Source organism: Urocitellus parryii, chromosome 10, assembly GCF_045843805.1.
Source record: "Urocitellus parryii isolate mUroPar1 chromosome 10, mUroPar1.hap1, whole genome shotgun sequence".
Taxonomy (NCBI): domain Eukaryota; kingdom Metazoa; phylum Chordata; class Mammalia; order Rodentia; family Sciuridae; genus Urocitellus; species Urocitellus parryii.
The window spans coordinates 86,844,107-86,860,765 of NC_135540.1; the positions used below are offsets into that span (position 1 = coordinate 86,844,107).

Below are 16,659 nucleotides of genomic sequence, written 5' to 3' on the forward strand. Positions count from 1 at the left end.
CTATTCTGGTGTCAGCTGCGGCTGGGAGGGGTATCCGAGCGACGCTTCTTCTCTGGGCGTGGTTTTCCACCCGGGGGAAGGGTCTGCGGAGTGTGAGGGGAGGTGGAGGAGATGGCGGCAACTGCGCAGGAAGATGGCGTTCGCAGCCAAGGGCGAGGGCAGCGGGGCTGCGAGCACTATGACAGAGGATGTCTCCTGAAGGTGACGACTTCAGTGGGCTTTTCTCCGACGAGCTTCCGCTGGGTCAGGCTGGGGACGCGATGGGCAAAGCGGTTAGGCTTAAGATTTGTTTGAGGTTGAGCTGTTTGTCAGGATACCTGCGCCTCCATCTGGAACTAGGTTCCACTAGTAGAGAACGTTTTTGTCAGGGCGACCAGAAGCCCCACGGTTCTTTTCTGTTTTTGTACTTTGCAAGCAAAGCCCTTCTTGTTTGGTAAGACCTTGGGCTTACACGAAATTAGTTTACCAATGGGTTTGTGAGTCTTTCGCTGTTGGAAGTAGACTGAGGCAGCGTCAGGCCTGAACCAGGCTTGTCTCCAGAACCACCTTTCAAGTGTATGATGAAATGAGGATAACCAAGTGGAGAATCGGAATACAATTTCAATTCCTGGAGTAAAAAAACTTTACAGCCTGCCAGCTTCATTTTAGAGTCAGTGCCTATGCCCAAACCTGTCAATGAGAAACAGTAGGTGTGAGATGGAAGACAAATCATGTGGTTACCATTAAATTGGAAATTCGGTATAGAAAAGTGCCTAGAATGTATTGTTATTTTTGCTATTTACTTTGAGAAGACGTCTTAGTCAGTCTAGAGCTTTTTAAATTGGCACCCATCCAAATCAAGTTTCATGATTTTTCTTGGAAGAAGCATTATAAAGATTTTACCAAGAAAGCCTGAGCTTTTGGGCTGGTAGTGTAGCTTATTACTAGAACATGTGCTTAGCATGCGGGAGGCCAACGAGGCCCTGGGCTCAGCTCCCAGCAACCTCATCCTCCAAAAGAAAGCAAGCTTGAGTCCTGTAGCCTTATCCCCAAGTCTTACCTCTGCCCCTTAATATTTCTGTGATGTTTGAGCTAGTTAGCATGTAAAGTAGGGATCTTAGAAAAAGTATGAGTATTACCTATTAAAGTGTGTGTGTAGTGTTTAGTAGCTGCATTCCTGGAGCCAGTAGTGTTAATTACCACCATCATGAATATCCACATCATTCTTACTTTACCAATCAACTCTGCTTATCACCGATCACAGTAATTAGAAGCAAGTGGCAATCTCAGGCTTGTGAGGACAGCCCATGTAGGCTATAGTTTGGTGATCATTGTTGCACTGCACTGATTGAAGCTTTTTCAAAGTTGTTCATTCATCAGATGTGTAAGGAAATTGAATGCTAACCTTCTGATTACATTTTTATTTAGATGTTCTAGTCTTCTTTCATACTTGATGTCTAAAACCTAATGTTTAATATCTTGCCCTGAACCTTTCCAAAGAAACAACATAACTGAATCTAAATTTTGTAGCACTAAAATTCTTGGCTCTGAGCAAGTATCATGAACTTTGTTGTTTCTCCCCCTCCTCTCCCTTAAATATCAGAGGCCAAATGAAGAGTTTCAAGGAGGAAATGATCAACTCGATTAAGTGGAGCTGTTTGAGTAAGATAAGAACTGAGAATTAATGTTTGAATTTGGCAAAGAGGTCAGCACTGGTGATCTTGCCAAGAGAATTGTAATGGAGAGATCAGGATAAAGCCTGACTGGAGTGGGTACAAGAGAGAATGGAAGTGAAACTGAAAATAACACAGACCATTCTTCAAATTTTTCTATATTGAAGAAACCTGCGGGATCGGAGTTTTTTCCACTTCAGGATAGGAGATGTTACAACATGTTGTATATTTAAAATAATTTAGTAGAGAACAATATAATCCAGGAGGAAGAGGGAAAACCATAAGGGTACTGTCTTTGAGTAGCCAAAGGGTGATGAGATCCTTTGCATAAGTGGAGAGGTTGACTTTAGATTGAAGAATGAACTGACTAAAGATTCTTTGTAAAGGCAGGGAAGGCTGAGGATGAAGTATATTAGTTGGTTGATAAAGAGTTCTGGAAGGATGTTTTCCTTTGATTACTTCTGATTAATAGTGAAGGAACAAGGGTTAAGAGGGAGGAAGAGGTTTTAGAGTTTTAAAGAGAGAGAAGATATGAAATGATCATCTAGATTCTAGATCTTTGACTCTAGAAGAATGAGGGGATTAACTAAGGAACTGGTGGTAAGATTCTACTTTTTGAGTGGTTTTGACTTAAAAGGGAGACCAGACAGTGTGGTGGTTGGTGGTTTTTCTCTAACCATGGTCAGCTGCTTCTGATATAGGTTGAGTAGGAAAGAGTTGAATTTAACTCGGGTTGATTTGGCAGACATGTAGAGGAAGATCGAGGAGAGAGCTAGGGAATACAAAAGGGGAGACTTGGAGTTACTTTGAAAGAGGAGGTAATGGTTAGAGATTTTCATGCTTGAAATTGAATGTAAAGAAGATATAGTCCTTGTTCTGAAGCAGTGGTTTTCAGAGTGTAATGAATGGACAGAATGGACCACCTTGATACGGTGAGGACAAAACTACTTTCTAAGGAACACTAGAATATTGTTCATTTCAGTATGTTGACATTTGCACTTATGGTGGAAAGGCAATGATTAAAATTGTTAGCACCTGTGCATCAATCAGACTGTGGTACTGAACTAATACTACACATTTTAAAAAATGCCCTTTTGACAAAAAGGAAGGTTTTTATCAAGTGCTTTGGTTGTCTTAAGGAAGAAGCTCTTGTGCAATTGGATTGTGAAGTGAGCTAGTTGCTTTTTTCATGAACCAACTTTTTTTTTTTTTTTTCTTAAACTTGGAAAAAAAACAAAACCTGATTTAGACTTTGGCATTTGGTAGACAGTCTCAAAAGAGTCAAGACTCAATACAAGAAAAACAATTGACAGTATTTGTTGCCAGTGATAAAATTTAAGCTTTTTGCAAAAACTAGAATTTTAGAAAACCCTTATTAGCTTTTGTGAGCTTGAAAGCTTCCCAATACCTAATGATTTTTAATGATTTTTTTTTTTGTTGTTGTTGTTGTTGCAATATTGGGGATTGAACCTGGAGGCTCATATATCTTAGGCAAGCTCTGTACAACTGGGCCATATTGCCAGCATAAATGTAACTTTTTGATTGCACGTGAAATGTGAAATTTGGAAGATCTACATAACTAAGTGCACTGGAGTGTTCCAAATGACCAGTGCATGGGTAAAATATTAATTCCAAGTGCAAGATAGATAATGAATTTTAATGAAAAAAGAAGGAAAATTTTATTGGTATTATTTCAGATTCTGTGTTACTGCCAACCTTTAAGATCTATTAAGTTTTGGTGTAGTATAGAATATCCACAATTCTCTGAAAAGGCTATTAAAAAACTTTTCAACTTACATATTTGTGTGAGACCAGAATTTCTTCATTTGCTTCAACTACAGCTGATTGAATGCAGAAACAGATATGTGAATCCAGCTATTTAGGGGGAAAGAATAGTTATTTTTCATTATAGCCTGTTGTCTTACATGTAATGGACTTGTTACTTTTATTTTTTCAAAAATAATATTTTAGTCAGATGTGGTGGCTCATGCCTGTGATCCCAGTGGCTTGGGAGGCTGAAACAGAAGGATCTTGAGTTCAAAGCCAGCCTGAGCAAAAGTGAGGCACTAACAACTCAGTAAGACCCTCTCTCTAAATAAAACGTAAAATAGGGCTGGGGATGTGTGGCTGAGTGGTTGAGTGCCCCTGAGTTCAATCCCTGGTACCAAAAAAAAAAAAAAAGAATTTTTTTTAAAGCCTGTCACTTGAATATATCAAAGACATAATCCTAACATGAAAAGCGTGTTAGGATCCTTAATAATTTTTAAGAGGATAAAGGCATCCTGAGACCCTGTAGAACAATGTTCTGAGGTATAACTCTCTGTGAGGAGGATTGGAGGACTAGGCCATTGAAAGTAAGGAAGGCAAAGAATTGAGAGTTCAGGCTGTTGGAATGATTCTCTTTGCAAGGATGTAGATCACTAAGATTGAGGACAAGAACAGTGTTGGAAAAAAAGGAAGTATTAAAATCTTTAAAGAATGAATTATGTTGTGGGTATATCATGGCATAGGAAGTCTTCAGAGTGAGAGGATCTGCAAGATTATAGTATAGTACCAGGTTAGCTTGTACTGGTTAGCCAGCAAGATTACAGTATAGTTTTGATCTGGAAATTTGTCTCTCTCTCTCTTTTTTTTTTTAATATTTTTTAGTTGTCAACAGACCTTATTTTATTTATGTATATGTGGTGCTGAGAATCGAACCTAGTGCCTCACACATGGTATTGCAAGTGCAATACCACTGAGCCACAACTCCAGCCCCTGAAAATCTCTTGATATACTAGTTAGGGTGAAGTTAATGAAAAAACCCAACAATAATGTTTAAAGAATAAAAAAAGTTTGTTTATTTCTGCTTAGCAATTCCAAGATGAGTGGTTCCAATTAGTGAGGAAGCTTTGTTGAATGTCACCATTCCATGTTTTAGTGCATATTATGTCTGTGTGATCCAGCTGTAGTATAGCTGGGTTTTCATGTGTCCAGGATGGAAAGAGTAGCTTTTTGGGGACAACTGGCAGTCTTTGCCACTCTTGAAAATAAGAGCTCTTTTATTTGTTGCATCTGCAGTATTAAGTAAATAGTTGATGATTAATGAATATTAGTGAAACAAAAGTATAATATTCTATGTGTAGGGGTTGAAGTATGTAAATGCATGTCCAAGATGGGTAGCCTGACTATTGTTTTTAGTAGATTGTCAATCTAGGTATTTCCATCCTTCTTAATTCTTGTGTTGTAAGAGTGTTTTTAACTTTATACAAACATACAGATATTGAAGGGAATCATTAAAATAATGATAAAAATAAAATAGTCCAAGAAACAATGAAACTAAGCAACTGATCCATTGATTGTAGTCTTTGCCCTTGTTCCAGGAGGAGGAAGAAATTTTCTATTTTTCATAGTAAACATGTCTTCTCTTGCTTTTTTTGTCTCTTTCTCTCCCCTGGGTATTAGGCGCCTTGCTGTGACAAGCTTTATACTTGCCGGTTGTGTCATGATAACAATGAAGATCATCAGCTAGACCGCTTTAAAGTAAAGGAAGTGCAGTGTATAAACTGTGAAAAAATTCAACATGTAAGATTTCATGTCATATTTCTGTTTTTTTTAAAGATTTGAAAAATATTACTAAAATTGCAAATAATACTTTAGACATAACTCTTGGAGTAAACAATATGTTAGATATTTAAAAACTTAAAAGAAGCTAATCTTCAACAAATTCTAGATATTCAAATAGTAGTTCAAAATACTTTAGTAAATTTTTTTTGTATTTTTTATTGTCCATTATAATTATACATACTGGTGGAATTCGTTGTTACATATTCGTTAATGCATATGGTATAACAATATATCATTCCTTGTTATTCCTCCTCCCCCCCCCCAAGTGATCCCTTTCTTCTACTCTGCTGGTCTCCCTTTTTTTTTTTTTTTGTACAGTGTATGATAAAGAAACACATTGAAAAGTTAGCAGTGATTTTCCAGGTGATCGGATCATCATCAATTTGAATTTTCTCTATTTTTTAATATTTGTTCTAATTAGCTATACATGATAGCAGAATGTATGGAGCACAACTTTTCATTTCTCTGATTGTACACAATGTAGAGTCATACCACAAGTGCAGTCATACATGTACCTAGGGTAATGATTTTCATCTCATTCCACCATCGTTTCTGCCCCCATTCCCTTTGATTTTCATGAGATCCCCTGCCCCTACCTTTTTTTTTTTTCTTTTTCCTCTCTAGTTTTCACACATGAGAGAAAACATGACCCTTGACTTTCTGAAATTTACTCTAAGTTTAAATTACTTATGTCTTTTTTAGGCCCAACAGACTTGTGAAGAGTGTAGCACATTATTTGGAGAATATTATTGCAGTATTTGCCATCTGTTTGACAAAGATAAGAAGCAGTATCATTGTGAAAACTGTGGAATTTGTAGGTACTGTGTGTAAAATATTATTTTCTAATACTTGTAATATACCTGGGCAATCGATGTTTTAGAATCAACATTACTATGATATCATTTACATCTGATAAAATTCATTTATTTGAAATGTCCAGTGAGTTTTGATATCTTTTTCTGTTGATATCAATCTCTGTATTTACCTATATCTATATATCTCTTACATTATTCTAAAAAGTTTTATCATGCCTCTTCTTGTAATAATCATTTAATTTTCCCATCAACTACTGTGTAGCTATATTAAATTTTAACTTTGGAATATTAAATATAGTTAACATTGGGACATAAAATGTGTTCTTTGTTCCCTAATTGCAGAATTTTTTTTTATGAAAAAATTTTAACATTATTTGTTTCCTTCTAAATACTTTTGCATATGTATCTGTCTTCAGCATTCGACCACTTATAAACCATATTAAGTAAATTTTGGGTAAAAACATAAAAGATAGGAAAATACTATCATGTCCTTTTAGCAAAATGAAATGGTATTATTGGTTCAAAATGTTTGTGATTTGAATTTCTTCCTATTGTGATTTGAAGTCCTTCCTAATAAATGATGTGACTAGATGAGGATGCCATAATATATTCTTTTGTTCTTAGAAATACATGGTTCATTTCTTTTCTTTCTCTTTTTCTTTTCTTTTTTTTTTTTTAGGGGGCGAGGGAGAGTGCTGGGGATTAAACCCAGAGCCTTGCACGTGAAACACAAGTGCTCTCTCACTGAGTTGTATCTCTAGCCCCTCTCCTTTCCTGACTGAGACTATTCATCTAGGATATCATCATCTGAAAACCATAATCTGATTTATTGATTAGAGCATCAGTTTTATCATCATTATTAGAGTCCTGAGCAATGGTTGCAACTGGGAATGATTTTTCCCTCAGAGGATATTTGGCAATGTTTGGAGACATTGTTTGGTTGTCACATCCAGGAATGGGGCGATACCATGGCATTTATTGAATAGAGGCCAAAGATGCTGCTAAAGATCATACAGTGTATGAGACAGTTCCTTACCACAACATTTTTCTGTTCTAGCCAGGCATGGTGGTACAGTCCTATAATCCCAGTGACTTGGGAGATGAGTCAGAAGGATTGAAAGTTTGAGGCCAACCTTGGCAAGTTAGACTATCCCCCCGCCCCCCCCAACCAAAAAAATTATCAGGCCCAAAATATTAGCGGTGGAGAGAAACTCCAGATTAGAATGTTGCTATCTGCCTCTTTGCATTTATTTTCTGTGTCTGAAATTTCTTCTGTTGGTTTTTTTCTACTTGCCATTATGGGTGAAAAAGGAAAAATTCTGATATTTCAACTGTGTCCAGACTCTTAATACCTTCTTGATACAGCACATCATTAAAAAACAAAAAACAAAAACAAAAAACAAACTGATCTTGCAGTAGTGATTAATTTAATAGTATATCATTCTTTTGGATGCTCCAACCATACTTCCCATTTTAGTTTTTTGGTTGGGATAGTTGGAAAAATTGATAAGTAGTGTGAAAAAATTACTTGGATACTGAAATATCAGAATGTTTCAAGGTATAGGAAAAATAAGATCATTAAGATCCTGTAAATCAAATTTATAAAAGGGTTCAGCAGCCTACATGGTAGTTATAAAATGGAATGAATTTAGTTTATTCAAGAAAGTACATTTTCTCCTTGTTCTTCAGAAGATCTCAATAATGTCATAAATTATTAATCTTTAAAACAGAATTGATTATAAAAACAACTGACCCAGAGTACAGAATGGATGTTGTATAGTTGATGAGATTGGGTATATTTGGGGTAGTATGACAATAAATTGGATGTTGTATGATAAAAGCTTTTGCAATTATAAAGATTTGATAAAGGCTGAATTTAATTTAGATCCTTTCTCAAAGAGTTTTTAGGGTTTTAATAGTTGGTTATAAAGTCCTTTTTACATTCACTGGAACATAATTAGTAATGTCTAGTTAAAGTGTAGAGTACCTAAGAAATTTTCAAATAAAAATGTTTCATATTTTATACTACTATAAAATTGTGACTCAAGTTTTAGAGTCACTTCAAGTGAGTATTTCAGGTGGTATTATATCTGTTGTCATCGTTCAAAATCTTTGAAATGTCTATTCTGCAGTTGTTTTTGGTGGGTGCTGATAGCACAATGAAAATTCACCAAGAAAACTGTAGAATTCTTGTTTTGATTTTTTAAAAAAATTTGCTAAAAGATACTCTGAGCAAAATTAAATAAGATTGACTGATAAATACTATCTTTTTCCAGAAGAGACGAGACCATCAAAATATTACTATTGTTTTTTTAAATAAAAACGATTAAAAGACAAGTAAGAGATACTTGTGCAATTGCAGCATTGTTGGAAACCCTCTCATAACTTAAAAAAATAATCTTATTAGTGTGTGAATTCTTACGTTTTTATTTAAAGATCTGATACACATTTATGCTTATAAATAACTGACATTTTAAATCAGAGGAAAGAGTATTAGGATAATTGATTATCTGTGCCGTTGCTAATTGCCTGTTCTTTGGGAGTGGGCAAATGCAATTGAAGTGAATTTTCTGAAAAAGTTTAACAAAAAGATTTTAATAAAACTTTGTTGAAAGAATCCCCTTAACATTTCCTTGTTTCCCCCACCCACCAAATTTGTTGACCTACTAACAAAGGTTCTCTTGCTAATTCACATTAAATATTGTGCCTGCACTGTGTTGTGAAAGGGCTGAACTGGGCTTTGAATGAGCTGGCCCAGAAGAGCTTGCAATGCCGAACAGAAAGCAGTTTGTGCTAGCAGCTTCAACCTGCATGAATTCATTGTGTTCTCAAGGAGAACACTCTGCTTTGTTTGTGGTTGAAATATCATTCAGCAAAACTCTTCACCGCTCTGGGAAACAAAAAATTGACTCTTAAAACTCTGTATTTTCTTTAGATTGTAGTTTTAGCATCTTGTGAAAGAAACATACAGTAGTGGCTTAAGCAAGGTAGGTGTTTATTTCTCATGGAAAAGTCTAAATTATGTAGTTAACAGGAGCCCATTTTTTTTTTTTTTTTTTTTTTTTTTTTTTACATATTCTTGTTCTTGTGTCCCTAGGATGTTTTCTTGCTTGTATAGTCTAATGGTTTATATTCTGACCAGTGGAAGGTGGGTAGGTGAAGGGAAGACAAACCCTTTCTTCTTAAGGGTACCACACAAAATTTTGTTTTTCTCTTCTGTTTGCAACCTCCAAAAAGGTTAGAAAATAGCCTTTATTTAGGATGACTCCGAAAAGTTCAGTGCCTAGCTAAATGTTCTATTATGAAAGAGCAGAGAATAGAAATGTAGGAACAACTAGCAATGTCATCTGGATCATATGTAACAAATCTCAAATGGATTGAGGAAAAATGAATGAATGAAAAGCTGTAGGTATTAGTAGACAAAGGAGGATGTGTTTATAATTTGTAGTTTACAGAAGTTTTTCCTAAATAATAGGCAGAAAGCATAAGATGTAAAAGGGAAACATTTGATGCCATTTTTAGTATGTGGGAATTAAAAATGACTATAGGTGGTCATGGTGACACACATACTTGTAGTCCCAACTAGCTGGGAGGCTAAGGCAATTGAAGTGAGTTTTCTGAAAAAGGCAGGAGGATCAAGAATTTGAGGCCAGCTTGGGCAACATAGTGAGACCCTGTCTGGGGTTTGGTGGGAGAAACTGCTGTATGACAAAGAGATGAGACCAGAAAAGTAAACATAACAAATGCAAATGAAAAAGATTAATATCTGGGCTATATAAAGACCTTCTTTGAATTTGGTAAAAGACAAATACTCCAGTAAAATAAAAAAATAGGCAGAGTATCAACAGATAATCTACAGAAAAAATCCAATGGTTCATAAACATTAAAGTGTATTCTTTCTCATAATTTGAGAAACACAAATTAAAATTGCATATTTTATAAAGGCTGTTATATATGTAACTAGTTCTGGTGAGTTTATGGGATCCAAGGATACTATCATGTACAGTTGGTGGAAATATAAATTAGTACTGCCTTTTTGGAGCAGTTTGCATCACAATTAATGATCTAATACCCTCTGAATCAATAGTTTCATTTTTAGGAATCTTGTAAAAAAATAATCAAAATGTAGGCTAAGTGTTATCTAGACGAGAGTGTTTATGGTATCACTGTAGCAAAAGATTGTAAATTATATGAATAAGAGAACATTCTTAAAATTTAGCATATATCCATACCATGTTAATACTTTGTAGCTATTAAGAATGAAGTAGTTTTATACAGATAGTAAAATAATCCTCAGGATAAATTGTTAAGTAAAAAAGTTGTAGAACAGCATATATGGAAAGAATCTACTTATGTAAGGAGTGTAATGCAAATTGTGTGTATCTTTCACACTTCTTTTTCTCCCTATAAGTTCATTTTATAGGGAAAAGAGAAAGCCTTGAAGGGTAGATACCATTCTGTTTACAGTGCTAAATTTTGGAGAGGGACATTGGCGAGATGGGGGTTTACCCTGTATTCCTCAGGTTGTCACTGTAGTAAAAAATAATCTAATCTTTTGGCTTTCATATGTTTTGTTAGGATTGGTCCAAAGGAAGATTTTTTCCACTGTTTGAAATGTAACTTATGCCTAGCTATGAATCTTCAAGGAAAACATAAGGTATATAATTCAGTTTGCATAATTTTTAAAATATTGCAGTGTTTTTAAAAACCAGCTTAAATTCTAATATATTTTGGAAGTATGATAATTTTCAGATATTAGCAAGTACAACTCTGTTATGTTTTAAAAAAGCAGTATTAAGTAGGTATTCTAAAATATACACCTGAACATATGATGATGTACAATTTCTTTTCTGTAGTGTAAGAATGCTGAGGCCAGTTATTAGCATAATGTTGATAAATTCTAAGTTGGTTTATAGATTCTGATCATTGGTGCTGCTTTTGTGATTTACAGGAAAAATACTGAGCAGTGTAACTTATTCACTGAACATTCTATGAAAATTTAGAAATTTTTTATATTTCCATAATTAAGACAAATATTTTAAATCTGGATACAGGTATTTTATTATAATCCCAGGCTCTCCCTTATTATTTAAGTATAAATGATATTTTACAGGTATAGGAAATTTCAGATAAGGGAGAACAGTGAGTATCAACATTGTGTGTGTGTGAGAGATTGGAAAGAAAGTATTTGAAGTAATTCGCTTAGCACTCAACTAGGTTCAGTAGAAGACAAGGAAAAGAGGTTCTTGTAGAAATATAATCTTAGATAGTACCTGGCCTAAATAATAAAGATGAGTAATGAGCATGTAGGAGATGGTAACAGGAAATTGGGGGAAAAGAACTGGGGCTTTTAAAGAAGAATTCCAAGATTTTCAGTCCTGGTTTAAGATACTTGATTAGTAGATAGTGAATTTGTTAAAGATTGAACTTGGCTTTATAAACTTAATTTTAGGGTGAGAGCTAGATAAGGTATTGGAGAGAATTTGAAGTTGATAGCCTCTTATAGATTGTGTTCTTGTGGTGCTGTTCTATGCTCCAAAGCATGTGTAGAGTTTGTGTAAGTGCACACAACCAATTCATTGCACGCTTACAGCATCTTTTACATTTCATCAACTCAAAGCTGTCAGATACATTATGATTGCAGAGATCTTAAAATGTCTGTGAAGTACACTTTAGAACAAAATGAAATATCTATTAGTTTTATTTTATATATAAGGAAAATAAGACTAAAAAAGTGGTGGCTTGTCCAAAATTTTAGGGGCTCATAAATGTTAGAGCAAAGATTATAATCTCCTGATTTAAAATTTATTATTTTGAGGACTTTACTCTGCATTATACTCCATTGTCTTTAAAAAGCTATACATATTTCCTTTTATGATTTTTTTGTTCTTCTTTTTTTTTTTTTTTTTGTAAGTTATCTTGTATTGCCTGTATGTTAGTAAGTTCTTTTCAGGTGCTTCCATTAAAAGCAAGGGATGGTGTGATGCTTTCCCTTCTCTTTCTTCATGTAGTCAGACATTAAGCCTTACCAAAGTAAGAACTCAAGCTCTGAAGTCTCCTGGGACTCAAATTTAATTCTGCCTCCTAAGTGTGCAACTTTGTCAGTTACTTAGCTTCTCTCGGCCTTTCTAATCTATAAAATGAAGTTATAATTTTACCTGTATCATCTAGGGTTGAGAGTTAGTTGAGTTTATGCGGTACTTAACAAATAGCATATACTAAATCTCAGTATGAGCTATTATTTTTACTATTAATATTCTTATTTATTGGCTTAACATACCAATTTTGGGCAGTTACTTTGTAGTAAAACACATATAAAATAGAGAGTTTCCAAACATTATTATCTTTGGAGCTTGGGTGTAAGTATCTTGATTCTCTGATTCAGTTTCCTTATCTTTTTAATGAAGGTACTCTGAATAGTGCAGATTTATTGAACATTTTCCTTGTTTTAGGTATTGTGTTTGCCCTGACATAGTTGTGAAAATCAAGGAATTATTAATTTCATCTGACATACAAGAAATGTGTATTAGGGTTACCTATTGTTTTTAGTAAGTTGATTCTATCATTTTTATTATTACTACTACTATTATATCTGGCATTTTTATCTATTTAAGCTTTTGTTAATGTTTCTCTTTTAAAACAGTGTATTGAAAACGTTTCCCGGCAGAATTGTCCAATATGTTTGGAGGTAAGCTTAAAATATTTTTCACTTTGGAAATCTTTCTTCTTGAATTTAGAATACTTTGTTGTTCATATTGTCATCAAACAAGCACTAACATTTTTTTTTCTTTATAGGACATTCACACATCCCGTGTTGTTGCTCATGTCTTGCCATGCGGACATCTTTTACATAGGTAAAATAACTTTCTTTTCCCTCAAAGATGTTTGAAAATAGTGAAGAGAGTTTTTGTTTTTACTGAAACAATATTACTTTTTCTTTCAGAACATGCTATGAAGAAATGCTGAAAGAGTGAGTATTTGAGATTTTAAGTAATTGTGAGATTTTTTTTGTGTGTGTGCTTTTGGGGATAGGGAGGTAGGCAGACATGACTGCTATTCACACTGTATTAGGCATGGCATATACTTAAATTGACATGAGTAAGTAGGTGAATAGTGTTAAACCAGGTAAGGCATCTTGGAAGATATAGAGCTATACATTTGTCCCCATGTCTCTATCGTCTCTATTATGCTTTATCTTCTTCCACAACTTGAGATAAATATCTCTTGTTATGTAGGTATACTTATCAGGAAACACAGTCTGTTCATGGTGTTTGAAAGACACTGAGGAATGTTGCTGAAATTTTTGTTTGGTTATTGTATTGGTCCAGTAATAAACTGCAAAGAAAATTGGCAAAGAAATTATCTAAAACTGGAACTAAAATGATATGAGAAGTAGTTAGGAAAAAAGAGACTGTATAATGTATTTTGGTTCTATGAATTGATGATCAGAAATTGTTATTTAATAGCCAAACAGAAGGAAACATTTTTTCAAATTTTTAGAAAGGAAATAATATGATCTTTTAGGGAATACAGTCTCTTCCTTGCATGACTGTATTAAGAACCTGAGGTTGCTTAACTAAGGAATAGCTTGACTGATATTTTTAAGTATATGAAATGTATTTTACAAAGACTGTGAACTAATTTCTCTCCATTTTAGCAAACTGAGGAAAAAGACTTAGGGTTTAAAAATACTGTAAGATACTGGATTTAATTTAAAGCTTTTATAACGTAAGGGTTCCTAAAGAGAGTTTTCTTGAAATAGAATAAATTGTATAGAATAATGCCTTATCTTGGATGGCTTATGTGCCAGTTAGCTTGCATCTTCTTATATGCTCAAGTTGAAATACCCTTCATTAAATATTCAGAAAATAACTTTCTGTCTCTTCCAGAGGCTACAGATGTCCATTATGTATGCACTCTGCTTTAGATATGACTCGGTACTGGAGACAGCTGGATGATGAGGTAGCACAGACTCCTATGCCATCAGAATATCAGAACATGACTGTGGATGTGAGTAGAATCAGTTCTTAAAACTTTTCAGGTTTCTTATTGATACTCTTAAAAATTTTTATCCTTTTACTTAGATTTGTCTGGAAAATACTACTTTGATATAAATTGCAATGTGATGATTAATGGGAAGGACAAAATGATTTTTAAATTTTAGTTGTGTTGAGCTCAAACCCAAGAAAAAAGTCCTAAGAATACCTTTGTGTGGTTTTTCCCAACACTAGATGGCAGGCAAAAACTTTATTCTGAATTATTTGCACATTACCTGCCAGTCAATAATGAAACTGGATAGAGGTGGATCACTGATGTTTTATTTTCATTTTTATTTGTATTTATTTCAAATGTTTATTGAAGGAGAACATGTTCTCTGATTTTTGAAGTTTAAATTTTGTTTTTTGATGTTTATTACCCTTTTTATTCTATCTTAGTCTTATTTTATTTGGTCTTAACTAATTAGCTTATAACCTAAAGTATAAGAAGTATTTCTATGCCTTTTGCTTTACAGAAAATGACCATCTTTATTCTACTAATTGAGATGTGCAGCTCTACTAGTCTGTTCTTAGCATAGTGTTGAGTTATAGATCAGAATGAGAAAGCTAAATTGCTTTCTGATGCTTTAATAATTTTGGCACATATAAAATACTTCCTCACACAAGAATAAAACCAATTTTTAAAAATTTTATTCACTCTGGAGAGTTTTTTTAATTCATGTGGGAAATTGAATTGTTAAAACAGTGAAAGATGATCATTTTTAGACTAGTGAGAATCATGTGATGTTTTACTGGAGACTGAAGTGTGCTATTTCATGTAGATTTTTTTTTAAATAATAGCTTTGTTAGGTTATAATTCATGTACACACCTCATTCCTTTGTTAGTATATTCATAGAATTGTACAAAGATCACTATAATTTTAGATCATTGTACAAAGATCACCATAAATTTAGGGTAATAATTTTTATTACCCCCCCCAAAGAAAACCTGTTTCCAGTAGTAGTCACTAGGCTCCTCGGGCCTAGACAACCACTAATCTTTCCACATTTAGACAGTATTTTTAAAAGAATAGTTTTCCAAATTATAATTTAAAGCAAATTTGGAAATTTTCTGCTTATGATGGTATGACTGAAATGAATGCTTTTAATGCGTAGTGGTGATATAGATCTGTTTTTAGATTAATGCCTAATTTTTCATGAGCTCACTTAGCACCAAAAGAGATGAATTTTATTAAAGGGCGTTTTATTGTCATTTTGGAGATGAGACAAGAGTCTCCTGTCTCTACTCAATTTTAGAAATCACTCCTTTTAAAAATTTTTTATTTTTATTTTTTTATTTTGAGACAGGGTCTTGATAGGTTGCTGAGATTGGCCTAAAACTTGTGATCTTTCTGCCTCATCCTCCAGTGCAGCTGGGATTACAGGCCTGTGCCACTAATACCAGCACTGTATTTTCATTTTCTAAGTTTGAAGTTTTTAATACTTTTTTAGAGTTTTCAGTGAAAAAAGAGATTTCTACTGTGGAAATGTTTAAGTATGTGTATCTTTTTATCTTTAATATGCTTGTCAAGAGATTGTTATAAGCAGACAAGGCCACTTATATCAATAACATTTAAAGTACTTACCTTGAATTCATCTCTTCACTTTTCAGATTCTCTGCAATGACTGCAATGGACGATCTACAGTCCAGTTCCATATTTTAGGCATGAAATGTAAGATCTGTGAATCCTACAATACTGCTCAAGCTGGAGGACGTAGAATTTCACTAGATCAGCAATAAGCAGCCTATACTTCACTGGAAAACTCAGCTTTTGTGATACAGAAAAAGCTCAATGGCTGATTTATACTGTGTCATAATCTGTGCATTGGAGTTGATGTGTTTTGTACTAGTGTCACAGCATAAAATCATATTACAAGTACTTATGGATTCAGGGTCTCTTTATAGAATTATCATAGCTCTTTATTGGATGAAAGCCTCTGTGCTTGTGTTTTGATTGGAAATTCCTTTAGTGTCAGTTGTTTGGAAGCCAATGATGTTTGCCATTGATATACATATTCATAGAAGTATGTTATATTTTCAGAGAACTAAGTGACACTGTGTGCACAGAATTGATAGAACTGCACTTAATTCTCAGTAGTGTTCTTGACTTTAAGGGCTGTGCTATAATGACAATAAGTTCTACCTAATTGTTTAAACCTAATTATCTATGCTTTCAATTTTTCTAAGACAGTCCTTAGGATCCTCTAAGTGAATTTTGATGTAATAAATGCTAATAAAATTATATCAAAAGATTTTTATAGAAGTTTTTTCTCAAGATTGTGTATTTTTGACTCATAATGGCAATATGATGTTTCATAAGCTAAAATAAATCCTCCTTTCTTTTGAGGTATTCTTCTATGAGAGCAGTTAGAAAAATGTTATGTAAAATACTGTGACTTTCTCAGAGCCTTGCTTAAATAGCAATATTGAAAATAATTTATATAGGTGGCCCAAAATTATTTTTCAAAGAATTAGTCATCCTTCAGGTATTTATTGGATAACTGTTGTGTACCAGAAATGGTTCTAAATGTTGCAGATAGCAGTGAACA

At 33.9% G+C, this 16,659-nt stretch overlaps 1 protein-coding gene across 2 annotated transcripts; it reads left to right on the plus strand.

Annotated features, from left to right (window-relative positions):
• The first annotated feature begins 2 nt into the window (after positions 1 to 2).
• Rchy1 (ring finger and CHY zinc finger domain containing 1) lies at positions 3 to 16,362 on the plus strand. 2 transcript variants are annotated; one of them, XM_026408463.2, is made up of 9 exons: positions 3 to 201; positions 5,097 to 5,216; positions 5,961 to 6,076; positions 10,652 to 10,730; positions 12,717 to 12,761; positions 12,869 to 12,927; positions 13,017 to 13,043; positions 13,963 to 14,083; positions 15,722 to 16,362. In XM_026408463.2, the coding sequence occupies exons 1-9, from the start codon at positions 112 to 114 to the stop codon at positions 15,848 to 15,850; spliced, it is 786 nt and encodes a 261-aa protein (XP_026264248.1). In that variant the 5' UTR covers positions 3 to 111; the 3' UTR covers positions 15,851 to 16,362. The 2 variants fall into 2 exon arrangements, with proteins under 2 accessions (XP_026264248.1, XP_026264250.1); XM_026408465.2 differs by lacking the exons at positions 3 to 201; positions 5,097 to 5,216; positions 5,961 to 6,076 and adding an exon at positions 9,009 to 9,060.
• Positions 16,363 to 16,659: the final 297 nt, after the last annotated feature.